Here is a 26,169-nt window from a genome sequence, read left to right as displayed (position 1 = left end):
AACTTTTCAAGAGACATATATTGACAGATTTTGAAGGTCGAGTCAAGGTACTCATGTTGATAAATGACTCAAAAGTATACTTTGAGAAGCTGATAGAGCTTTGTGTCGAATAAAGGGGTGAGCTTATCGCCAATGAGCCATCCATCCCAGCAGACGTAAAGTAGGGGAAGGAGCAGAAGCTGGAAGAATGCAAAGCAGCGATCGGAAGCCAGTCCGACCGGCATAACCATCAGCCGAGGCCAGGCCCCCCCGCCCGAGCACGAAATGGCCTCGCCGGATCCCCGCACGCCATCCCGACCTTCGGCCTGTGATTCATAAGAAACCACCAATAGCCCCTGTCCTCTTGTTCCGATTTGAAACCTTTTCTCCTTAACTTGACAGTTACCAACGCCAGCTGACAGGCTCTTTATGCGGCTTTTACAAGCGTGTCACAGCACTATCAGATCCCTGCGACAGCTCTCCCCTTCATCCGGGACATTCTCCGCATCCACCCCACTTCCGTTTCGTGCTGCGATCAGGCCAGCATTCATCAAACGCACAATGGCGACAGCAATGGCAAAGCGTCTTGAAGGCAAGACCATCCTCGTGACTGGTGCTTCTTCCGGTATTGGACGAAGCACTGCCAAGGAATTCGCTCGCACTTCTCCCAAGGACCTGAAGATCATCGTGACTGCTAGACGGATCGAGTCTCTGCAGGAGCTGGCCAAGGAGATCAAGGAGGAAGTTGGTGAGGGTGTGAAGGTGCTGCCTGTGCAGCTGGATGTGAGCAACCCGGAAGATATCAAGAAATTTGTGCCTTCTCTGCCTGAGGAGTTCAAGGAGATTGATGTCTTGGTCAACAATGCGTGAGTCACAACTTTGTTCCATGGTCCATCCCAAGTCCATACTAAGAAGAATACAGAGGCCTCGTTAAGGGTGTTGCCAAGGCCCCAGAAATTGAAGCTGAAGACATCAACATCATGTTCTCGACCAACGTTACCGGACTGATCAACATGACTCAGGCTATCCTTCCCATTTTCAAGAAGAGGGCTGATGGTGGTCGAGGAGATATTATCAACATTGGCAGTATCGCTGGCCGTGAGGCATACCCTGGTGGTAGCATCTACTGCGCCACGAAGGCGGCTATCAGATCCTTCACCGATGCTCTGAGAAAGGAGCTTATCGCCACAAGGATCCGTATTATTGAGATTGATCCTGGCCAAGTTGAGACTGTAAGACTTCACCTATGTCAATCGCATGGCCCCTCTCTAATGTATGATCTTCGATAGGAATTCTCCGTTGTACGATTCTACGGTGACAAGGCCAAGGCAGATGCAGTTTATGCGTGAGGACCCCTTTTATATTACTCTTAGCGGACTAAAGGCACAAGGACAAATACTGACAACTATGGATACTACAGCGGCTGCGAACCACTTACACCCGATGACATTGCTGAGGTGGTTGTATTTGCCGCCGGTCGGCGCGAGAATGTTGTGATTGCGGATACGTTGATCTTCCCTAGCCACCAAGTAAGTCAACCTCGCATACAAACATTAACAGCATAGCTGATGACCTCGTCTCTTAGGCATCACCGACTTCCATGCACCGCAAGGCCTAGTGTATATGCATATCTGATTTGTGGGCTTGTAGAAGCACCCGTTGTGCAGCGACATTAGAATTGGCTTGGTTTGGGTAAATCTAGATAGTATGGTTAGATGATATTACATGATGAGAGTACATATCTGGATCTAAGTAGCTGTATTGCATTGACTCTGCTATGTGAAGGGAGCGACGTGATGCTACCGAGTCCGCCATTGCCAACTATATCCGGTATCATCGGTTATACGTTGATGGAATATATCTTTCCAATACTTTTGCTTATAACATAGACATCCAGCAGTTTTGGTTCGCGAAATGTCCGTAGCTAGAAATTTGCCATGTCGCCAAGTGGGATCTCTCACCCGGTATATATAACCGCACTCCCAATGTGCCGTTGAAATGAGATTTTGGTTTGGTGCCGATGCAACGGTGACATTTTCGCGACCCGAGGGGACAATCGGTCTGCATTATCCCTGCCGGCTCATTGTATATAACTTTCTTGTGTAGAACTACTACTAGTATTCAACTCAATCTCTCTCTTGTTCGCACCACCCTTAAGACATCTCGTTTCGATGTGGCTGAACGAGTTATAAGCATTCTGCAAATAATGCCAGCAAAGCATTGCACCCATCTTGTCATCCTGAAAATGATAGTGGATAGTGAGGGTACACGAACGGGTTATCATCGTCTGGTTCCGGCGGGTACATGCATTACTGCATCCGGCACCGAGCAATGTTGATTTTGGTGATTGACATCACGGTTCCTGAGCCCTGAACGGTTCACGCCGAGCTCAAGCCAGAGTCGAACATGAGTTTGCATCGCTTAGTCGGCGTGTCGCCAGTGAAGTGCAATCTCACACCGTGTTATCTGGACGTGTACTGGTTCACGTCTCATTCTTCTGAGATGCACACAACACACCTACCCATACCTGGATCTCAACTGCGCCAATATGGATGACACGCCCAAACTCGGATCAGGCATCGTCTCTCTGGGGACGGATATGTTCCTTATGAAATCAGATACCATTCATACGGAGTCAGAGGTGCTTCCTGTGGACGCGGATGCCATCCCTATGGAATCAGACTCTTCCAATATGGTGTCAGACGGTTTCCCTATGGAGTCGGATGTCAATTCTGTGGAGTCAAACACCCCTCCTCTGGAGTCAGACCATTCTCATATGGAATCAGTTACCCTCCATATGGAGGCAGACCCTTTCAATAAGGACCAAGGCATCTTCCATATGGAGTTGGACAAGTCCACTATCGACCCACAAGCCTCAGAATGCAAGTACGATGATGATCCACTGCTCAAGGCCTTCAAAGTCATGGAAGTCATCGGTCGGTATCGTAGCGTGGTGCCAGCAACGGCAAGAGACCACACCAGCGATGGAAACATTATGTTTCTATCCAAGATGTGTAATCAGATACGCGCCAAGCAGCCGATCCAGATGATCCTACCGGCTTTCCCCTTCAAATCCCCGAACCGGGAGAATAAGGTCTTGGGAAACCTTCCTGATAAAGGCGAAGATATTTCTCTCGCGCACCTTAACGGACTCTGCGCTGCCATCGGTGACGTCTATGAATATGGAGCAAAGCTCACCATCGTGTCTGATGGCCTCGTGTATAACGGTAAGTCGAGAAGACGATACTCATGATCTTGTATGCTCATATAGAAACTGACTGTCGATAGATATTCTCGGCGTGTCTGACAGAGACGTCTGGGAGTATAGCCATGCACTGAGAGAAATGGTAGTTGAGAACAAGTACGACCATATCGAGTTCGCCAGATTGCGCAATCTGGTTCATATCCATGAGGATGTCAACCTTGATGGCGAGGCATATGAGAAATTGGCTCCAGAGTTTCGCCAGGAGCTGATTAGAAAGTACACCCCGGAGGGATTTGACGCCGCTGTTAAGATCAAGACCGATGAAAACATCTGTACCACGTACCGAGGATACATCAAGTTCTTGACAAAAGACTTGGAACATCTTCATGTAGACGATGGTACCAAATCTCGCAAGTCGCATAAAAAACATCTGGGAGATGTCGCTAAATCCATGATCGAACGAGGCGCTGTGAGTGGAATAATTCACCCAGACCTCTAGCGCTAACCAAGCATGCACGGTGTTGACTGTCACTAACACTTGTGGTTTTACTGTAGGCCTTCGCAGAAGCTATTCTAAAGAACTTCCCAGGGTACATTCGTCTTTCGATCCACCCCTCAAATGGATAAACCAAGATCTCCATAAACGTTCTCCCGAGAACTCCAACGCCAGTCACACCATGGCATTCAGCACTTTGCTATACTGTTGATGGCGGCTTCATGTATGGATGGCGCGAGATTTTCGACGCGGATCCAGAAATGGAGTTGGTTCACAAGAACGGACGTCCATGGTGCTACCGGTTTAAATCTGAGCTGTACAACTGGCCATTGCCAGTAACAGTCGACCCCATCTATCCCTGCGGTATGATGATTACTCCTGTCAATCCAACCTCAATTAGCGAAATCGACAAGGAGAAAGTCCAGGCTCTAGCACACGAGAACTCACCTATCCTCCTTCGCGGATTCACAGACAGTCATGACCACGACCTGATCGTGAAGAAGGCCGAGAGTATGAACGCTTCTCACCTTTCGGCATCCGACTTCGATATAGAAGAAGAAGCCGAAGACAGTGATCCAGAGGAGCTAGAAGAGCTTATCCGGGTAGGTTGGGTGCCCTTCGATGGGGCAGCTGAAACCACGAAGGATAAAGACGCCGACAACACGAAGCATCCATCCAAGTAAGCCCTCCCTCTCTCTCACTCAAATCTCATTACTTCCCACTCACACACAACTCCCTCTCAATTCAGATATCAAATGATCACCGCCACTGTCCCCATCTCAGAGAAAACCCGACGCAGTCTCTTCTCCGCTTCATCTCTATTTTTCTCTCACCTCCCCGCCAGCTACACCGTCGAGATGCTCCAACAGTTCTCCTGGAAAGCATCGAGCTCGAGCTCATCCACCAACACCAAGACTAAAACAACAGTCTGCCCTTGATCACACCTCACTTCTCGCATGGCCGGCCCTGTTTCCGTTACCATCCACTCCTCTCTCAAAGCAACATCACCTCGGAACCCACCTACGCCATGGAAGGAATTTCAGACGCCGACTCAAACAGACTATGCAATGTTCTGAATCCTCTTCTCTACGACCGTAGAGTCTGCTATTGGCATACCTGGAAACAAGGGGACGTTGTGATTTATGATACTTTCACTACAACTCTGACTTGGGAGCCGGCTGAAGAAGAACCGGTCCTTTTCTTGTTGCATTCGGGATTTCCATGCTGACTTTTTGATCTTACTTGAGGTTCAATACCGGTCTGTCTGGTCTCTTGATAATGGCCACTTTATTATCCTGGATATTTCTTCCATCTTACTGGGGGCAATATTAAGTACCCATCATGCATGGATGATATGAATTGATGACGTCTCACTACACGAATTTCTTTGTTTCTATTACTTTCTTTCCCTTTTAACAAGAAAACCCCCCATAGCATGTTTCCTTTGTTATTTCGAGGAGAGAAGAAGAGAAGGGAAGTACCAGAAGGTCTATTCTGAAAAAAGAAAACCAAAATGCAAGATAAGGAAGCTAGCTAGTCGGACATGTACGTAGCGAGACATTGAACCAATACATTGAACATGGACATATATCGGGGTAGCTGTGTACTGTAGTACTCTCCGTAGAGGAAATAATAAGTAAGCTTCACTCGGCTTCTCAATTAATGAGGCATATCTATGTTAGTATACTGATGGCCGCTTGCAGACGACTACTCTAGAATATTTATCAGGGGGCTTCTTAACCGCGCATCGCTTAGGAGGGGCTGGACATGAAAAGCATTAAAGTATAAAGAGAATACAGAGTTCTAAGTACTTTACAATATGCAGCCAATCGCTAGTTTGGAAATATCATGGTCCTTTGCTCTCCTTCTCCACTGAAGTTTCTTCAGGGGATATAGAACGGACACCCCCGGCCGGCCCCCAAGCTTTAAGTAGACTATCTACATACCCCTGCATATTATCATTGGGGGCCGAAAGGGAACGAATGAATTATGCTATGTAAGAACATATGATTTGAAATTCAATCATGATAATTGGTTTGGTCTTTCTTACAATAAATAGCCGCTGATTTGGAATGTGCCAATTCCTAAATACTGTTACTGTACTTACTTGTAGACAGTCAATATAGACAAAGGTAGGTAGGTAAATATCCGAGATCCGAAAAGGGGGCAGGCAGTATTCAGCTATGACCCCCTTTGTGGCTCAGGGTTTTTGTGTCAGCCAAAAGTCAGTTGTGATGGATTAAGCGACGCCTATCTGGCGTCTTGGTACCCCGCAGATCATTCTGATATGCGCCAGTCATGGAACAAAGTTATTGTTGACGTTTGACGACATGGTTGGAGGCGTTGGATGTGTCACAGAGGGGAGAGAGAAGATTGACTGTGAAGTGACCCCACTCAGGTGGTTGAACTTCTAGGTGTGGCCTAGGTACACTGCCTACTGCAAGTCTCAATGTGATGGGCTTGATGCTGCATGTCCCGTTTCTTGTCTGGCCACGTCATGGACGTGTTTGATGGCTGTCTAGTCATTGAAGTTTCGGTCTGGCCATCTTGTTGCTCGAAGATAAAGCAAGCACGCACACGCAGACCGCACATCGGAGGGCGGTGGGGATTGTGCTTCGGTTAGGGTATCTTCGCAGCTGGATTAGTGCTCTGCCGGGTTTGGTAGTTGATGCAGGAGAATGTTTGATCATGGTTTGGGCATCTAGGCACATGGATTGAGGTCTGGAGTATGACTGGTACGATAGTCGAGTTAGGTGACAGGTACCGATCTCGGTCGCATGCCCGGACGACCCCGCAGGTATGGCGCAGGGACGCCGCCGTATCTTTGTTCGCTGAAGCGGTCGGTTACCCAGACTTGGGTAGCCTCCAAATCACGCCCATGGCTCTGTCAATGTGACGAGTCGGTAGGATGGAAGAGATTTCCGTGATCAGCAGTTGTGCGCAAAATCAGGCAATGTGACTTGAGTCGGTGGCTTGGGTGCCATGGCTCGGGAACACGGGTGGGTTTAGTTTCGCTCCAGGGTGGTAGTAGCAGAAACAGAAGATAAGGGAAACAACACCCTGGAGAGAGACTCAATGAGAAGCGCATGTGGTGGGAAAGGATCAACGCACGACACTGCAGGAAGTAGTGGTATTACGGGGAGCAAGGCAAAATCTCCCCCAGCTGCAGCTGGGATGCAAGGATGCAAAAATGTGTTCAGTAACTTCCGGGGTTAAAATTTGCGGGACGTCATCTTTTGACACTCGAGGGTATCATCTGGGATTTACTCCGCTCATCACCGAAGAAGGAGCAAGGAGTTGTATCGATGTCGCCGCCTCATTCGCCAATGGTTGATTGAGCAGCAACTTGGGCTATGGGATCGGACGGTCTCACAGACCAATATATCACCTTTGGCAAAGTGGAGGCGTGGAGAACATCCTGAACTCGGCCTCTGGGGCTATTTTAGGCTTCTTCTGGACTAGTCGAGCACGACTCCCTCCATTGGACTCAGGTTCCCTTCCCCCCCTTCTCCCTCAGGGACACAATTCCATGACGCTGTCGAAGCCAAAACGAAGCCAAATCCAGACTCAATATTTCGAATCATGATGTAATTCGGTGTGTCAAATCGGAGCTGTCAGGTAGCATCTGTTAAGGCTGAGAATGGTTTTCTACCCTTCTAGAAGGAAAACGGTTGCCGGGAAAGGACAAGAACCTCTCGGATGAATGCTGTCTTTCTCTCTCTCTTGTCTCCCACTCACACATTTACTCTCTGTTTTTTCTTTACCTCCCCACGCGCCCACAGTAAGAACTCACATCCAGTAGAACTTTCTCTCGGGAAATCCGCCCCCGTTTTTTTCTATTAAATCGTAACGGCCAGGGCCTTTAGTTCATGGATCGTTCCGAGTTTTGACTGAGTCGGACGGGAAACTTATTAGCAATGGGTGTTCGTCTTGTCGCATCTCGTACCGTGCTTGCGTAAGTAAGACTGCACCCTGGGAGCGAAGGAGTTCACTTGTTCAAGGAACCGGAGCGGGACGCAGAGTCAAGAGAGGAGCGCATCCACCCAGTAGGATTCACGGTGATTGGCTTGGAGTACGGAAGCTATTCGTTCGTTTACTGCGTTGCGTAAGGTGAGCAGGGGGGAAAAAGGACCCTCAGGGGGGGAAAGGTTGGGATGGAGACACACTGGACGATTTAGAAGCATTAACGACCGGCGCTAAAAAAAAGTGGGTGGATCTGTGTGAAGATTAATCTGGGAGAAAGATAGATAGTATGATGAATGGAATGGTCTCACAAAGTCATGTAGTCGACTGCTAGTAGATTCGGGGATTATATTGTTGTGTGCCAGGCTAATAAATAAAGTCACCATTTATTGAGTGCTTTGGTGGTGGTGGTGGTATGTATCTGCTGGGTCAGATCATCAATACGAAATGAAATCCATTATATTATACTAAGTAAGTGAGCCAGGTAACTAGATAGTATCCAGGGGACTAATTTATTTTCATCGTATTATTTAACGATTAACCACCAAATTCTTACGGGTATTGGCAGTGGGAGGGAAAGAGAGAAGAGAGGAAGAGAGAGAGAGGGACAGCGAGAGACTAGACCCAATGGATCATTAATCTTGGGTGTGCCCTGGAAATTCGATCCCCGGCCCCCTTTTTCAGGCTACCTCACTATGCAACCATTTTCCCTCTTCCTCCTCCCACCCACTGACTGACTCATTTTTGTTCCAATACCGTTGCAGTAGCCTGTCAAGGATGATCGGACTGGGTGAAGATAAGTCAAACTAGGATTGACAGAACCATTTTGATTACTAGGCTGTCTGTCTGTCTGGGGAATCTACTTCTGGCTGACTGCTGGCTGTTCAGGTTCATTTCATATCTTGCGATCGGACGATTGAGGTTAATTATCGGTGGGTGGGCCAACCGGGACCAGTGAAATTAAACAGCTGGCTGGATTGGTGGGAATCCACACGCGTTGCCGGTTAATGCCACACCCACTCACTGCTCATCTCTTTCTCTTTCTCTCTTTCTCTGTCTCTGTCTCTCTCTGTCTCTCCCCTTCCCTTCTTCCCTCTTTCAATACAGTACTCATAGTTCCTGCCCACTAATCGGAGGCAAGTTGTTGTTTTTAAAGACCAGCAGTAGCAGCAGCAGCAGCAGCAGTACTAGTCAGATAAGACTAGGACCTTTGTACTTAACCGACTACTGCACTAGGAGGATTATCATATCATTAGTGATTATGGTAAGATTAATTCTGGCGAACCTTCGAAATCCCCTTCCTTCCAATCAGCAGCCGCATCATATCAATTTCTCCATGAAAGTTGCGCTCTTTTCACTGCGTCGGTAGGGGTTGTTCCACACCAATCAAGGCGCTTATCCCGCGGTTAAATAATTATTATTTACATAGTTATTTCATTTTGTGACTTTGGCTTGTGTTCTCTACTAGTCAAGAAGAAATTCCTCTCCAATCATACTACTAAGTACTTACTACTAACTGGACTGTCTGTCTGTCCACTACTAATTAGTTAGTATTCAGTAGTTGACTATCTAGACTCCTCCTTTCTGGGCTGCTCTCTGCCTATCCCCACCTCCGTTCCTCAGTTGGCTTAACTCTCCTTAATCATCATCCTCTCTCTCTCTCTGTGTCTCCCTCTCTCCCCTTTCCCCTCCCCAAGTCTCTCCACCCCATTCTCTTTCCCTTTTTTTCTTTTTACTTTTCTTTTTTTTTATTCTTTCTTCTTTCTTCTTCTTCTTCTCCTCCTTGAATCCACCCTGATTCTCGAAGGTGTTCTAAGTAGTTCCCTTTGACTTTTCCATATTCCCTGGTCGCTTAAAACGAATTGGGTCAAGACGAACTGCAGACTACGCAGAAACCCTGCCGGTTCGCCTTTCGATTCCCGCCTGCCTGCAAAGTTCCACGACCCCCCCTGGATCCTGCTTCCCACACGCACTTCTGCTTCTACTACTACCCCCCCAGTCTGCTGCTTTAAGCTTGGCCTAATCAATTAGACCCGCCGTTGCTGTGGACTGCCCTTTAGGCGCCTTTGCTTTGCGCGAAACCCCCGACGACCTGGGCCCCGACTCTTGTTCGTCTTGTCTCTTTCTGCAAAAGAAATTTGTGTTGCTGCTCCTTCGACCCGCTGTCACAGCTCCTGTTGGGATAGCTTCGATTAACCGCTTCTCTTTCTCTCCCCCCTCTTTCCCTTCCCTCCCTCACAGCATAATACCAAGCCAGAACCTACCAGAATGGCTTCAAAGGTAAGCCTTGTCGCTGCGCTTTCGACTTTCCGTCATTAGCTTCCATGTGCCTCCTGTCACCTCCCTTTCCGACCTTTCACTTTCTCTCCATGTTCTCCGAACTCCCTCGCCGCCCCCCCGGAAACATGACGAATCGCTCACCTCTCGGTCGCATATAGTTTTTAAGAGAATACAAACTCGTCGTCGTCGGTGGTGGTGGTGTCGGAAAGTCATGCTTGACCATCCAATTGATCCAGAGCCACTTCGTGGATGAATATGACCCGACAATTGAAGGTGGGCGCTGAGCTCTGCTGTACCTTTCCGACCGTGTGGCTTATTTTTCGATTCGTGTTTGAACAGATTCCTACCGCAAGCAGTGCGTCATCGATGAGGAGGTGGCATTGTTGGACGTTCTAGATACTGCCGGACAGGAAGAATACTCGGCGATGCGTGAACAGTACATGCGAACCGGCGAAGGTTTCCTTCTCGTCTACTCGATAACGTCGCGCCAATCATTCGAGGAAATTATGACTTTCCAACAACAGATCCTGCGAGTCAAGGATAAGGACTACTTCCCCATCATCGTGGTCGGCAACAAGTGCGATTTGGAAAAGGAGAGGGCTGTTTCCGAAGAAGGTGGGTTTCCCGGTCCAGCATCTGCTTGTCGCCGGAGGTTTTGGCTGACGATTCTATCTCTACAGAGGGTGAGGCTCTAGCACGGCAGTTCGGCTGCAAGTTCATCGAGACATCCGCCAAGTCCCGTATCAACGTTGAAAACGCATTCTACGACCTGGTGCGTGAGATTCGTCGGTTCAACAAAGAGATGTCATCGTACCCGTCTGGCGCGGGTGGCGGCTCACGCGCCCCGGAAGGAAAAATGGACGTCAGCGAGCCTGGCGATGACGCTGGCTGCTGTGGAAAATGTATAATTATGTAATGGGACAGGCGTTGGATCTAAAAGAAATACATACAGGTCGAGATACGGAAGGAAAGCAAAAACACATACAGTCACTCCCGGTTGGAAAGAGAGGTCAGCAACAGAGACGGGCCACTTGCCTTGCTGCAACATGTGGCTTGTCAACGCGTTTTGATTTTGTGATCATTATACCATACGAGCCTCACCCTCAGATGATGTCTGCTCTCACACCCTAATGCCGCCATCGTCTCCATGAACGTTCGATTCCCCCTTTGTTCCTCTATTTTGTTTATTATTATTATTATCTCTTTTTGGAAGATTGATTTTTCTTTGACGATTTCTCGATCTTTGAAAGGACGAGAACGGAGCCTGTCAATAGATCTGTGCATTAATATAGGTACGCTATTGTCGCGGTCCGCATATGTGGTACTATCCGGAGCTGCAGAATCATCCTTCCTTTTCGTCTTGTCGGCCACGCTGGACGAGCAATTCAGATTTTTTGCACATTCAGCAGCCGTTGATCATCTTAACTCTTCGTCTTTACTTTCATCTTCATTGATCTCTTTCCTATATGCATCCGGGATACGTTTGGTCCTTTCTTTCATTCACCAAGTTTGCACTGTCGGGCGGGATCTCAGCTGAACCTTTTTTAGCGAGATGGACTGCACGTTATACTCCTTTCTGTCGGGTGTTCAGACGTTGCGATATCATTGTGCCACCTAACGTCTCTGCCCGTTTCCCCTTCTTCCCTCTTCCCCTCTTTCATTTGGGTCTGTCTCTGGTTTTGTTTCCCCTATTCTGCACTCAGCAGCGGCGCGCCATAAGCATCTCTATCTTAGTCTGTCTGGTTTTCTTCCTTCATGTATACACTTGAACTATTGGGTAATCTTATTTGATTCTGGAAATTTTGGTCTCCGAGAATAAGCCTTCATTCTTCAATTCCTCTGTGGTTAGTATCTTATAGTGGGTTACTTAGTGATGTCTTGGAGATTTGATGGCTGGTCTTCAAACCTTGACAGCATCTGAGTGGTGAGTGGTACGTTGTTTGAACAGATCGCGTTCCTGATGGCGGATGTGGATGGACACTGTCGAGGATAACGCATCTACGCAGGTTCATGAATCCTAACGTCCATACACCCACTGCTATCATGCATATCCGGAATAGCGTGTCATTGTCTACAAATCTAGCAACTATTGTTTGGAAAGACATACTATGACCGCCAACGTTCCACTTATTTGCCCTCCTCAGCGTCCGAGGGAGGGTCAAGCTCATCCTCTCGAGTTACCTTGGTTCCCTCGACATTCTGCTCCACCTCTGCGATAAGCGAGTCCATGAACTCCTTATCAGTGCCGACCAGAGTCACAGTGTTGCGCTTATTACCCCACCGGGGGTAACTGCCAACTTTGATGTTCTTCGAAGCAACACGAGTAGCAAGTTCCGTCAGGTAGGGGGCGACCGTACTCTCCGGGAGTGGTGTGCTGAACAGGTAGCGATAGATGCCCTTTCCCTCCGGGTTGACCAAGCGAGGCAACAGGTTCGGCTTGAGATGCTCGAGTAGCCGTTCGAAGAGACGAGGAACACCAGGAAGGATATGGACGTTGCCGTTCACGATAGCAATGGGCACCCACATATCATCCGCAACAAACACAGCCTGTTCCTCCAAAGGCACAGACTCGTCGTGAGGGATCTCGACCATGCGCAGCTTCGCCGTCAGACTAGGTGACGGGGTGTCCCAGTCGAAATTTGGCTGCATGGGATGGGGCTTGGAGAGCTTCTTCATACGCTCGAAGGCGGCTTGGTGGAGCTTTAGGTTCAGACCAAAGGCCTTGGCTATCGATTCATAGGTGATGTCGTCGTGGCTTTTGCGATTCACATCATATATCAGTCAGCTTTTCAAGCCATATGCAGTACTCATATCGCGTGGGGGTTTTATTAAATCGATGTGGGGGGTGTACGGACGTTGGGCCAATGCCTCCACTGGTGACGACGAAGTCATAGCGGTCGCTCATACGTCGCACTGCCTCAATGATTTCGCTCTCATCGTCGGCAATCACTTCGATGCGCTTCAGTTGGATGCCGAGGGAGAAGCAGAACTTGGCGAAGAAGGCGGAGTTCGTGTCGATGGTCTGGCAGTTCGGAAATCGTCAGTCCAAGCCGAGGATGTGGTATGCACAATGCTTAAGAAAGACAAGCTGAACACCAGACAGCTCATTCGATTCTTACCTTTCCACCAAGAACCTCGTCACCAATGATCAGGCATGCTGCCGTGTGAATGGTCCTCTTGTTCTTCGGGAGGACGGATGATGTCATTTTGGGGGATGGTGTACGAAGCAGGGGCGGGGTCAGAGAGGGCGAGGTGAAGGTAGGCGTGGAAGAGAGGTTGAGTGACGGTCGAGTGAGATGGCGGGCGACTTGACCGAGACGACTGAACATGAGGGAGAAGGGAGGAGGAGAGGAATGGCGGAGTAACAAACAAGCGCGGGCGGGGAGGAGAATTATTGAATGGGAAGTGAAGGAGAGCGAGGAGGAGGTGGAGAAGTGCCGCGCCTTTCATCCCACCGGGCCGAAAACGCGGAGCAACCACCACTTGCTTGTTCCTCCTTCGTCTCTTCGGTCAAATTCACCCCCAACCAGATAGCTCCCCCGTCCATCCCCGCTCACATCCCGTCTGGGGGTTTACCGATTTTTACTCCTCTTGCTTCTAGCGCACTTCCGAATATCCTGTTTCTGCTTCCGCCTTACTGTCGCATCACCCATTCACAACATGGTAAGTGGTTGGACTGCCCCGCATCGCGTGCCCGCTTTCTCACCCCTGCTATGCTAACCTGAGCTTCTCTCCACGCAGTCTGAATCACGACTATACTCCTTCTCCCCCGAGACCAAAGAAAAGCTTCGCAAGTTCCGCTTGGGAACCTCCCGCGCCAAGGATCCGCAGGCCATTATTTGTAGGATCCCGTCTCCTGTCGTTCCTCCATAGCCCCGCTTTCTATCCTCTGTCTATCACGAGCAGAACCGTCCAGCTATCGCGCGAACTTGTTCGCCTCACATCGGATATCATAGGACAATGGGTGGTTGACAACAGGGTTGACAGATATCATCGACAACAAGACCCAGGAGATTCGACCCGAAGATGGCGAGGTTTACTCCAAGATGGAGGATGTAGCCGATGAGCTTCCGGAATCGTCTCCTCGGTTTATCCTCCTCAGCTATCCCTTGACCTTGGTGAGTATTCTACTTATGTCACCTAGACATGTGAAATAGACCTAACGTATGATTCTGGCATCAGACTTCCGGCCGCCCTTCGGTTCCTTACGTTATGCTCTACTACCTCCCCGAGAACTGCAACCCGAATCAGCGCATGATGTATGCGGGTGCTGTCGAGTTGATGCGCAATACGGCGGAGGTTAACCGGGTGATTGAGGTGTATGAAGAGGATGATATTATCTCGATCGAGTCGAAGCTGCAAAGCGCGGATTAGGCATACCACCGTGTGGTAGGGTCTGAGGCCTATATATTGGTCGTTCATGACGCCTACGCGTTTACCTTATAATTATAGTGCTGGCATTGTATACATGATCAGGTTAGATTCGGGTACCTCAATAGGAGCTGAGAAGTCTTATACCACTAAACACTATATCACAGTACTCATTAGGAACCAAACCGAGACATACAGCACAGCCAGCTACGTACTACCCAAAGCGATTCATAAGCAATCACAAATTCCCCGCCAAGATTTGTCATGATCTCCTCTTATAATCCCTTGCATGACTATCGATAAAATCGCCTCACCATGATATACACATACACATGGCGAAGAACCACCTAGAAGTAATCACAAACATGAGACCGGAATTCTTTTCCAGGGTTGACTGTTTGACATGTTCTATCCTGGAAGTTAGTAGCTTAAATGTACCAACTGGTTGGGTTGGGTTGGGTTGGATGGGGGATCCACTCGAGCAAATATGCGCCTTGAACCTTGTTTTCTGTTTTCTTGTTTTCTTGTTTTGTTTTGTTGGGGCTATCTATCTGCTTTTCACTTAGGGATTGTCTGTGGTAGTATCTACTGTAGTGGATGCGGTTGTTTGTGGGAATGTGGAGGGGTTTGGTTGGTAGAGTATCTCTATCATTTAATGGCTGGTGATGATGATGTCGAGGGAGGGGTGTATAATGGTTAGGAGGTAGGTGTTGTTGGATCGAACGTGTCTTGGTTAGATGAAGGAAAATATCTCATCCTATACTTCTATCATCATGATATAAGGGTGGAAATAGGTTGAGTTGGGATATCTTTTCCGGTTGAATGAGATGTAGTAGAACTACAACTACCAAGGTAGTAGACCAGTAGACATGATAATTGCATGCAATGTAACATAGACACATGATCACGAGATACTTAATACAAAGTATCTCTACTTACCTAAGACTCATCGATCAATTAATCAATCAATCGAAGCCATAGAACCTTCCATACGTCTTCTACGTCCTCCAATGATCCCAATCAATCCTCCTCCATACAAGCTATTAACTTACTTAGTACTTAGTATATACCTAACTTGTAAAACGAAACCAACATACATACACACATACATAAATAACACCATCAATACTAGCTCCATACCTGGCCCCCCCACACACACCCCCAGTGGATCTCCACTACACCAACATCTCACCATTCCACTAAAGGCAGGAGTTCTGACAGCCTGGCATCCACAGGTTGAAAGGTTCAGTTGTTCGGTGCTCTCCGCCGCGCTGGGACTGGATATCCCGGCCATACAAAGAAACACTGAATTATGATTGGGCCCATGCTCTTCCCCTTTCCTTCCTCCCTCCCCCTTCTTCCACTTCCCTTTCTTTTTCTGACCCAGACGGAGATCGGTGGTCGGTCAGCTGTGTTTGAAGCTTACTTGCTTACTGATTATTGATTGATTACTGAGGGGATGTGGTGTGGTGTGATGTGGTGTGGTATTCAACATGGTTGCTTCTTTTTCTCTTTTTGTCATAGTTATATTGATTAATTAATTATTCAGCCCTGCAGATTACGGGTTACTAAGTAAGGTAGTTGGCTGGCTGGCTGGCTGGCTGTGAAGTGCAGTGCTGATGTCTGATGGATCGAATCCAGTGTACCCGGGTGTTTGGCACCGGGGTCCATCTTTTCTTGTTTGGTTTCCGGATATTCGGTACGATGTTGAATAGTAGAGAGGAGTGAGTAGTAGTATCTACATTGTAGTTGACGGTCGGTTATCTATCTCACTATCTAAGTACTCAATTGTCACCTACTTAGCTACTACGTACCTCCCCGGTCGGCTTTCCCGAATCAACAATCAACCACAAAAAGCTCCTCCCTCAAAAGCAAGGAGCAATAATAAAACCAGAACCACGGTTCCAACAATAAGCATAACACCACCACCACCACCATCATCATCATCGTCACTATCAAACCATGTGTCCACAACAACAAGTATAATCCTTATTCATTTACCCACCCAACACCAACCCTTCAACTCAAAGTAAGTACAAACCAGTGGAGCAAAAACCCAAACCCAACCTAACCCTCCAACGCAATCCGGTAGGTTCATATTTTCTCCGATCTACTCCGTCAGGCGCTCAGCTGCAAGTTAAAGTTCTTCCGTTGCTTCATGTCTTTCTTTTATTCTTCACTACTGACAAATTCCTTATACTTTCGCGCTACTACCTTTTCCGCTTGGATACTTACATACTTACATACACATTTCATACGTACATACTTATTTGCTTACAGAGTCAGTGTCAGTTTCTTGCAAAGGAATAATGAATGGGCAGATAAGTAAGTACTTATCTAGCGTGTTGAGTTGGCGTCTACACTGCAGTAGAACAAGACAGGCTGCATGAAGCCGTTGCCGTTTCTAATTTATTTTCTTTTTCTTTTCTTTTTCTTTTCTTTTTCTTTTCTTTTTTTTTTTTTTTTTTTTTTTTTTTTTTTCCTTTGGTAGGGTAGGGTAGGAATCGTGGTGTGATGTGGTGTCATGCATTATGCAATGCATGGTCTAGCTGTATGGATGGGATGCGATGGAATGTTGTATTTACACAGAAGTAACTAGACCAATCTGTCGGGATACCTCGGTATGGAGGGAGATGTATGTACTATGGTTTCAGCGTTGTGTGATGAGTTGTTGGTCAGGGAGTCTAGAATTTCCGGGCGGGTAGGACATAGTCTACTAGTTCTTTGTGGGAGGTTCGTTGTGATTGAAGAGACTTAGACTGTTAGAGATGTCTACAATAATGGGTTTTTGTTTTGTAGTTAAGGGTAAACATGAAATGGGAATATTGTAAGTTAGTCCCTTGTTATCCTTCCTAGGGAATGTCCGAAGCCATTGTCGCACCAGAATATATGCAGGAATTGTTGGATAACTTGGGATAGTCGGTCATGAACAGCACCAGTCGAGACAGACACGATGATGACACTGCAATTCCTTAGAGTTCTCACTAGGAATCGGTTCCCGGGTACAATTAATATAATATAAATTGGTAGGTCTTGCTCCTGAGTAGTCTTCTTCTATCCTTCGGCCGGATCTTCGGTCGAAATAAGTTGAGTCTCAGCTCAGGAGGTAGTTCCATCCTCCATGGGGCTTCCTGATTGAACGGCGCATCGCTATCCTGGCGCGAAATTGAAGGGAAAGCACCCCCAATGATTCATTTCATCATGTTGTCTGCAGCAGCGGCACCGCCATCTACGTAAGGCTTCTATCTCTATTTGCTCAAACTCACTTGCCATCCTCTCCAGTCCATGCACAGAAACGTTTTTGGTAGCCTTGGGCCATTAATAACTGACCACCATGTACTCTGTACTTAGAGCGTTGCTATTATTCCCATCACTATCGTCTTCGTGCAGCTTCGTGGCTGCTGTTGGGGTTATGTGACGAATTGTAAAATACACGGGCTTTGGTTGTCTGAAGCATATCCCGGAAAATACCAGCGGTAGTTATGTTTGGTAACCGCTCACTTTTTCCAGCTGACATCATCATCAGCAGCATCCGATTCCGACCACGCGGATATGAAAGGATGTCATGTTCATATTCATTCCCTATTTTTTATAAATCACTCAAGATCAGGAGCATCAAGCTGATAATATTTCCGGATCAGCAAAACACAAAACAACACCCCCTCCGGCGCGACCTTCTTCAGAGTTCAGACCCGCGGGCGAGACGCGGTGGGTTTGGGCATTGTTCCAGAGTGGGTAGGGTGCCACGGCATTAGACTCCATCTTCCCTCCCCCCAAAGCGCCCCGTCGCATCGGTTCGCCCGCTAGTTGCTGGTCATCATGCTGCATGAGGATGTAGAGGCGTATATCAACCAACCAGCTCCTGAACCAGATTGGCCTATCGGCAAAACAGAGACGCACGGCTTTGCCTAATCGGTCTTGATTCTTGATTCTAGCGTTTCTGCTACTTCTTTACTTTACTTCCTTTGTTTCCCGCTCGGATCGTGCTGCTTCCTGCCATGGTAATTGATCGTTGGTTTCTTCACGGTAGAACAGGGCAGTTGATTTTCGATAGGAGCTGGGTATGGAGTCTTCCCTAGTGAGAATAGACTGGTTGGCTATAAATGGGTGGGGGGGAATTAATCCATAGTTTTGACTTTGTTAGTAGAGGCTCCGGTTCATGTCAATGTTTGGTCCGTTGGTGTCCTTAATAAAGCAGAGGTGAAATCTAGAAGGTACATCTCAATGCAGGTATGGGAGAAGAAAGGAAAATAAATATGAAAATAAGAGAATAAAAATTAAAGAGATGATAAGGAAATTAAAATAAACTGAAAATAACCACAACGGTATAGAAAAGTGTGTCGGGTGAGAAGCCATGTGCCATACTTTGTTACTACTTTAGGCGCCTGCCTACTCATACTTTTACTTACTGACTGTTACTTTACATACAACTTCCTTACCCACCCCCCTCTCGCTCGTCCGGTTCCCCCAGAAAGTCTGTTCGGCTTCTATTTGACGTTCGGCTCGCGCTGGTCGTTGCCTTCTTTTTTATCTTCCTCTCCTCCCCGTCAGTCCGTCAGTCAGTCGTGAATCTTCAGTTTTCCACCATCTTGACCGGTGTCTTTTGTTCCGCTCCCCAGCGTGCAAATCCACCACCTCCACTGCAACCACCACTGCAACCACTGCAACCCATCCTTTCACAACGTCACCTCCCCTTCCCCTACATACTTTACACACCTTATACTTTACATCGGACATCTCATCCACGCCCGGTCCACAGGATCTGACCGCCCTTCAACCAATCACCCGTTGGATTTGCCCCCAGGCTGTTCCAATTCCCTGCGACCCTTCCTGTTGGGTTTTCTCACCCATCTCACCGTCTTGTCGGGTTGTCCCAAGCCTACGGTTACGGTACGCGCCCGTGCGACCTGCCATACTTAACCGGTGGCTCCCTCGTTTCCCACCTTATTCCACCCACTTTGTCGTTACCCCCCCAATCTGGGTAGTCGCTCCTCGGCGCTTTCGCTTCCCAGAATTCCAACCATCACCGCCATAATTACTCAACACCATCCCTTCCGATTCCAGCTGGTATGAATTAATAGCGCCCACCCCAAAAGTGTCTTTACACTGTTCGACCTTTTCCGACACCGCCAAAACCGTCACCCGCCTTGTCGATGTCGTGCGACGCCACACATGATCTGATTTAAATACGACCGGCAAGCAATAATAAAGATCGACTATATTACCGGAGAAATGTCGACTCAACAAGATCCCACCCCTTCTAATGAAGGCAAGCATGATGGCTTGTCGAAATATGTTAAGCGCATGAAGATGGCTTTGAGGAGGAGCTCGACTGTCCGGACCACCTCGCCAGTCATGCAGAAATCAAGAGAGCCCGAGCCAAGCCAAGCTCCCGCGTATGTTCATCGCCGAGTAATTCTGGTTACTTTGTGGCACTGACTTGCGTTACAGTCCCCAACGTATCCCGCAGGCTCCTACCGTCAAAGCTACACCTGATGCGACCGTTTTCACCAACTGGGGCGCCATTCAAGAAGAGAAGGCGCGGGCTCTATTTGCGAAATACGGATTGACCCTGGAGCCTGGAGAATGGAGGTCCCCTAGCGATACGACCGTGCAGCGAGTTGTCAGACCCATCCGGATGCGAGTGCGCCGTACCTGCCATCGCTGTCAGACCACCTTTGGCCCGAACAAAGTTTGTGTCAACTGCCAGCACGTCCGCTGCAAGAGCTGCCCTCACCACCCCTCCACCAAGACCAACGACCACCGGGACGACACCCAAGCTGCGCTCCAGGCCATTGTCGCGCAGAAACTGCACAAAACTGTCCCTGTGCAGCATAAACCCAAGCAACCTCCTCTTACGCTGCCTTCGCGCACCGGCGGCCAGATTGTCATCCACCACCCGATCCGACAACGAGTCCGCCGTACATGTCATCAGTGTAGCACTGTGTTCGCTCCGGATGCTACGGAATGCAGTACTTGCCAGCATATCCGGTGCACAATGTGCCCTCGCGACCCGTGCGTCCACCCCAGACCAATTGCATTTGTTGAAGGCGTCTGTACTAATGAACTCAGACCTAAACTCGGCAAATACCCGCATGGCTATCCTGGAGATGTCGATGCTCCCGCAGAACCTCCTGCACGGACGTGGAAGAAGGCGCGGCAGCGAGTACGCTATACATGCCACAAGTGTTCGACATTGTACCGATCGGGGGAGAGGAATTGCTCCGGTTGCGGGCAAGAGAAGGGACCTGAAACAATACGAGATCCGTAAGTCATACATCTGCTAAGGTGGCTCACGCAGTGCTAATACATCACAGCCCTCGCCGAGACAAACCGAAACCGGACCCCGAAATTGTTCGACGGGTTGAAGAACGATTGGCAAAGGTCAGGATCAGTACTGGGTAGATAGTTGGCTGGTATACAATCAATCTACTTCGTTTTGCAGCGCAAATGGCAAGTCAGGCCTACACTGGCTGCTCAGCTGCGTCTGTTCACTTACCTGCTCGCACCCCTTACGACAAGAATAGCAGTCCAGCAAGCTTTACCTCTGCAGCTCGAGTGCCACAAGGCACTGAGATGCAACGATGGTTGGCGGACCTAGCATTGTTTGAATCTTGATGTTACTCTGTGGCACCTGATTCTTTCCTGGTCACTCCCTGTTGTGTAATCTTCTTGTTATGCTTAGCTTGAACGCCGTGGCGAACCAGCTGAACGGTGGCACCATGCCCTGCAAACTAAGCTGAGCAGGAGCCACTAGTCAGCCAACTGGTCGGAAAAGGCCAAAGCCACGGGTCAACCGGAGCCACTTGTGGTCCCAACTTAAATGGCACGGTGGGAATCGGTACGCCCCGCTGCGTATGTTAAATGGCCGTTATCAACCAATAACCAGCAGCAGTAACGGTATACTCCGTACCCTGGCCTTAGGTCGAGGGATCCAGACCCCCCTCGATGAAAATGATGGCTGGCGTGGGATCGAGCAAACATCAGCTTGGCCTCCTGAATCCTTCCAGGGAGTACCCAGCTAGCTCCACTGCCCCGCAAGAATGATGTTGGCCGGGTCTGGTTCCCGGCGCTTTGGCGTTGTCTTTCTTCTTCTCATCCGGCAAGTTGACTGCACATCGCATGATGCACGGGGGTAAATTCTCCTATAGTAAGAAGAGAGGGAGTGTGTGTGACAGCAAAGCTCTCTTGGCTTGACATTAATTGTCCATTGGGCAGGAAGTACTTTTCCCTGTCCAACTCCCGGTGACTTGGTTATCCTCTTCCGAGCACTGTGCATGAGGACTGATGATGAATGCAGACACTGCCCACATCCCTCACGCGGTGTCTACTACTAACCTAATACTTCATCAAGTTGATCCAATTTCCCGGTCCCAGCAAACCGGAAACCCGATAAATTAAAAACAATAAATAGCCCCTACGCACTAAAATAAATTATTCGATACGTACGTACTGCCAATGAGGCTGGCGACATGCTACCCCTGACTCGCGCAGATACGGAGTAGAATTTTTTTTTTTTTGTAGTGTCGAATTGCAAACGCCGACCAAATCCCGTAAGGGAGAGGAGGATTCGGCCGGATAGCGGATGTTCATGTTCATGCACGGATCATTTCATGGACGTTTGGTAGTAGTGTGGTGCTAGTAGCCTACCTAGTTGGTATGTAGTAGGTAAGTTGTTGGAGGGGAGGGGGGGTTATAGTGCTTATATTATGAAGATTATTCATTTGTAATAATGTGAGATTTCAGCTATAAAACAGTTGTGTACTGTGTACACAGTAGGAAGGATGAAGGGAAGGAAGTGGGTCTGGGTACTCACTCACTCACTCACTCACCTCTGTAGATAGGTAGATGGATAGATAGATACTGTGTAACTTACTTATCTTACCGCAAGACAAAGAAATATATTTATGTATTAGGTACATCTTCTCTTTAGGATACTACTTAATCATCATATTGAACCAGGAATAGGGTCTACCTTACTAATTATTCCCCACATAAAATGCAGGTAGACGGTAGTCTCGCTGTGCCAAGGACCCAATGCGGAATGCCGATGCATAAGACGGTATGTTAAGTTACCGGGATGGGTGAGTCCAAAGTGATGGAATTACTGTAAGTAAGTAAGGTGACCCGTTGGGTCGGGTTGGGTTGGTGTGTAGTGTAGTGTGGTGTGAGTGAGTGAGGGGGTTTGTGCCACCAGCGCAGCAAGCAGCATGATAGTACTTACTCTTTGCGGCATTGTGCTGGTCTGCAGGGTTTATATTCCGAGGTTTATTATTATTATTATACTTACGTCTTTTAAAACGATTTAGGAAGAGAGGTTGTATGGAAATGTGTATTTTCAATCAAGTGTGGATTGATGTTGTTTTTGCATTATTTGAATTAATGTAGGTGCAGATGTCATTGCTTTACATCATTCATCCTCCTAAGTCCTACTTAGGTAGTAGATAAGTACCAGGTAACCCAAATCAGGATCAGTCATGATCCAGCTGTCATATCCTCCCCCCACACCCACCCACCCTATTGTATACCCTCCTTTCCCAACAAAGTAACAGACTACCAGCCGTTACGCTTACCCCGAACAGGATAAATCCCCAATGCTGATCATTCCTCCACTCCCCTATTCTTCCTTTCTTCCCCGATATTAACATGTCATCTCATGACTCGTTAGAGGCCCTAAGAGACAGAATATTATTATTTGGCGATCTACTCTATCGCTGATACCTAAAGTACTTAGTACTTAGCCCTCAGAGGGAGACATAGAGTAGCACGGACTCCCGCGTAAGTCTAGAGTAAAAGTACAAAGGTACGTAGTGTACCCATTAACTGCTCTACCCGCATCTACCTACTAGTAGGTAATGTGCCTATCCATATCTGGTAATACCTTGACTACCCGGGGATCCACTTCCACGTAACGGAAGTGTAGTGTTAGTCTACGAATGGTGCTCGGGATCGGATGCAATGGAATGGAATGCTCTGGCTCAGTCGAAGGGGTGTTTCCTGTTCTGGGGTGGTGGGTATCGGATGATCGGATGATCATTTGGTGGGTTGAGGAGGGTAATTGTAGATGTGGGTTGTAGGTGGGATGTAAGTAGGGATAGGGATGGGGATGGGGTGATTATAGTGGTTATGAGGGATGTGTGTGTTATGATGGGTTCTGTTAGGTTTGACTAGTACTAAGTACTGGGGTCATTCCGGCTAAGGAGGTTAAATATGGTAGGATATGGTAGGAAAATAATGAGTGTGATAGCTGGAAATGGTATTGTATATTATCAATTTACTGATTTACTAAGGCATTGGTCTCTTGATTCTTATCTAGTTGATGTATAGCTCGACAGCATGGAACCGTCTCTATCACAGTATAGTACGGTTTGACGACTAATTGATTTTCTCAGATCCATTCGGACTAACTACCAGCATGTCTATCCTGGGACTTGCCAATAGCTTTGAAGAGATTTGCTCAAAAACAACAGACAAAGATGACAGAGGTAATAGTTAAACACGCATCGCGGGTACAGGGAAACGCCGGGAACTGCCCATACAAGTACCTGAAGCACCAACTTGCTAAAATCTCATGGAATATCTAGGCAAGCCTCTGGAAATTGTAACTATACAGCCAGTGGAGATTTCCGCGGAAAGGCGCGCTTTGGATGCCTGGGGGCGCCTACAAGAAGGCTTGCTTATCCTAGTTGTAGACCTAATCCCACGTCTTCCTCTGGAACCACCAGTACACCATGGTTTATATCATGAAGATCCACGTTGATGGTGGCTGTAGAGCCAACGGCCAGCCAGGCTCGATCGGGGCTGCAGCCGCTGCTTTTAAGAGCGCGTCCGGCCGATTCTATGGGGAGACAACAGAAGATTTGCTTTCATATACCGCCCCGACGAATCAACGAGCTGAGATCACATCCATTATCCTCGGTCTAAGGATGGCTTTGAAGAAGTCTGAGCAACTGGTTTCGGATCCTCGGCTGGATGTCACGATATACTCCGACTCGACATATGCAGTGAGCTGCATGGAGAAGTGGATCTACAAATGGATCAGAAACGGATGGCTGAATCGTAAAGGAGTTGAGGTAGCAAACCAGGATCTCCTTGAAAAAGCAGTGGTTCTCGATAGCCGGCTTAAGCAGAAGGGAGATGTGCAATATGTATGGATTCCAAGAGAGGAGAATCAGCATGTGGATAAGCTGTGCAATGACTTGATGAACACTATATGTTTAGTTGAAAGGCTGTGCAATAGCCTGAAGAACGCGAGGTGTGATGTGCAAAGCTCCTCTTCCGATGACAGCTAGCGGACAGCCTGGAAGTCCGTGTCTAGGAATAAACTCAAAAAAGTGTTTCATTTATGTTCGAGCAATTCGCATCTTTGATGATCGATAGTAGACCCAATCGCTTCAAGGCTTCATGACCTTACCTCTTAACGAAATATGTTGCCTCTTTTGGTAATGCAACCAAAAAAGATATTGTCGACACGAAGAGGGGACGGAGTGAGTGCGAGGTGCGTATACTTCCTTGACAATATCCGGTGTATACTTACGGAAGGATTTCTGATAATCTTGTGTAACATTACATTATCATCATGACGATGAATAATTTGTAATCAAGAGGACAATTAGTGAGAAACTAGCCCCTTACGTCGATCAAGTGGGCCTAGATGATTCTTGCTTCTTTCTTCTTTCAAATTGGCCGACCTTCCGAGTCGTGAAGGGCCATCCTGGTGATGATCATGGCATGCCTTATCTATATACACACTTTATAAAACTGCCACTGTATCATACCTTGAGGGATACATGGAACATACAGTGCAGTTACCATGGGCCATTCCAAACGGTCCGGTCCGCCGACGACCCGCCGGGGAATTGCGGATATCTACCGAATACCTTGGACGATATCCTCATTTCTTTGTCAATTCATCATACGCTATTTGCTGTAATGTAGTTTGTACATATTTACAGTGCTCAAGAATATTCTAATTAATAAATCTGCCGAGAAATCCAAAGAGAGCCACTTTCTAACATAAAGAATGTATACAGCACAATGAAGTAGAAAAGGAACACATAGAAGACATACAAAACAATGACAAATTCCCGATCTTTCAATACTTTACACTCATCGCAAATAAAACCTTGCCATGTATATAACTGCGTTCATCCGCCCACTTGCGTCATCCCCAGCCATAATGTTTACTTTTTCTCCGCTTACCCTCGCACAATTACCAATGGCTTGCCTGCTGCTTACCGCTCCTGTGGAAGGGTTCTCTTGCAGCCACCCTGCCTACCGGAAGTATCTGGCGATTTGTCAACTGACTGATTGCCATCAACCAGAAACAGGGCAATCCATGCATTGCATCGATCATTTTCTTGGCATGTCGGGTCAGGGTTACTTGGGATTGAAGATCCTGGTAAACTCTGTTGGTACGGAATACACGGGATTCGATTTATTGGATTAATGATTTTTCAGTTTTCAGTTTTCTATGGTTTTCTAATACTCATAGCGGAGGAGTACTTCATTCCTAGCTCTTATCATGCCATTTATACAGAGTAGCATGACCACATAACCCACCACAGTAACATATAATAAACATGATATAAGACTGACAACAAAGCAAAAGAAAAAGCCACTCAACGCACCCCTCCCAAGAAAGTAACCAAGACCGAACCCACAGATACTCCCAACCATCGAAGTTATTTTTTAAGTATATATTCACCGACCCGAGCCACCAAACTCTGAACAAAAGCAAAAACAAGAACGAAACAAAGAAAGCAAAACTCAAATGATCAATGTTTATTATGTATGGCGACCCGACAGGCCGGAACCGAATAGGAGTTCATCCTTGTAAGAAAAAGAAATGAAAAAAAGATGTGCCAGTGGGCTG

General features: G+C 47.6%; 8 protein-coding genes across 8 annotated transcripts; 7 read left to right on the top strand and 1 right to left on the bottom strand.

Moving 5' to 3' along the window:
* Positions 1-408: 408 nt before the first annotated feature.
* On the top strand, positions 409-1,597 carry AKAW2_20424A (oxidoreductase, short chain dehydrogenase/reductase family; the record flags this gene model as incomplete). The annotated part of the gene is made up of 5 exons (XM_041685136.1): positions 409-845; positions 902-1,211; positions 1,269-1,324; positions 1,400-1,508; positions 1,565-1,597. 5 exons carry the CDS (start codon positions 409-411, stop codon positions 1,595-1,597), a joined length of 945 nt encoding a protein of 314 aa, XP_041539250.1.
* Positions 1,598-2,527: 930 nt separating this feature from the next.
* AKAW2_20423A (isocyanide synthase family protein) lies at positions 2,528-3,811 on the top strand (the record flags this gene model as incomplete). Its single annotated transcript, XM_041685134.1, has 3 exons — positions 2,528-3,206; positions 3,268-3,653; positions 3,740-3,811. 3 exons carry the CDS (start codon positions 2,528-2,530, stop codon positions 3,809-3,811), a joined length of 1,137 nt encoding a protein of 378 aa, XP_041539249.1.
* Positions 3,812-3,940: 129 nt separating this feature from the next.
* Positions 3,941-4,618, top strand: AKAW2_20422A (uncharacterized protein; the record flags this gene model as incomplete). Its single annotated transcript, XM_041685133.1, has 2 exons — positions 3,941-4,359; positions 4,429-4,618. The coding sequence occupies 2 exons, from the start codon at positions 3,941-3,943 to the stop codon at positions 4,616-4,618; spliced, it is 609 nt and encodes a 202-aa protein (XP_041539248.1).
* A 5,293-nt stretch (positions 4,619-9,911) lies between these two features.
* RAS1 (Ras family protein) lies at positions 9,912-10,839 on the top strand (the record flags this gene model as incomplete). Its single annotated transcript, XM_041685132.1, has 4 exons — positions 9,912-9,923; positions 10,082-10,196; positions 10,263-10,538; positions 10,604-10,839. The coding sequence occupies 4 exons, from the start codon at positions 9,912-9,914 to the stop codon at positions 10,837-10,839; spliced, it is 639 nt and encodes a 212-aa protein (XP_041539247.1).
* A 1,211-nt stretch (positions 10,840-12,050) lies between these two features.
* On the bottom strand, positions 12,051-13,252 carry AKAW2_20420S (flavin adenine dinucleotide pyrophosphatase; the record flags this gene model as incomplete). Its single annotated transcript, XM_041685131.1, has 3 exons — positions 12,051-12,678; positions 12,779-12,945; positions 13,043-13,252. 3 exons carry the CDS (start codon positions 13,250-13,252, stop codon positions 12,051-12,053), a joined length of 1,005 nt encoding a protein of 334 aa, XP_041539246.1.
* A 331-nt stretch (positions 13,253-13,583) lies between these two features.
* Positions 13,584-14,297, top strand: AKAW2_20419A (GMF family protein; the record flags this gene model as incomplete). Its single annotated transcript, XM_041685130.1, has 4 exons — positions 13,584-13,586; positions 13,665-13,764; positions 13,911-14,041; positions 14,106-14,297. The coding sequence occupies 4 exons, from the start codon at positions 13,584-13,586 to the stop codon at positions 14,295-14,297; spliced, it is 426 nt and encodes a 141-aa protein (XP_041539245.1).
* Positions 14,298-19,526: 5,229 nt separating this feature from the next.
* Positions 19,527-20,565, top strand: AKAW2_20418A (uncharacterized protein; the record flags this gene model as incomplete). The annotated part of the gene is made up of 2 exons (XM_041685129.1): positions 19,527-19,690; positions 19,746-20,565. 2 exons carry the CDS (start codon positions 19,527-19,529, stop codon positions 20,563-20,565), a joined length of 984 nt encoding a protein of 327 aa, XP_041539244.1.
* A 3,460-nt stretch (positions 20,566-24,025) lies between these two features.
* AKAW2_20417A (uncharacterized protein) lies at positions 24,026-24,586 on the top strand (the record flags this gene model as incomplete). The annotated part of the gene is made up of 1 exon (XM_041685128.1): positions 24,026-24,586. One exon carries the CDS (start codon positions 24,026-24,028, stop codon positions 24,584-24,586), a length of 561 nt encoding a protein of 186 aa, XP_041539243.1.
* Positions 24,587-26,169: the final 1,583 nt, after the last annotated feature.

Source organism: Aspergillus luchuensis, chromosome 2 (assembly GCF_016861625.1).
Source record: "Aspergillus luchuensis IFO 4308 DNA, chromosome 2, nearly complete sequence".
NCBI lineage: Eukaryota > Fungi > Ascomycota > Eurotiomycetes > Eurotiales > Aspergillaceae > Aspergillus > Aspergillus luchuensis.
This window is presented reverse-complemented; position numbering and strand designations above follow the sequence as displayed.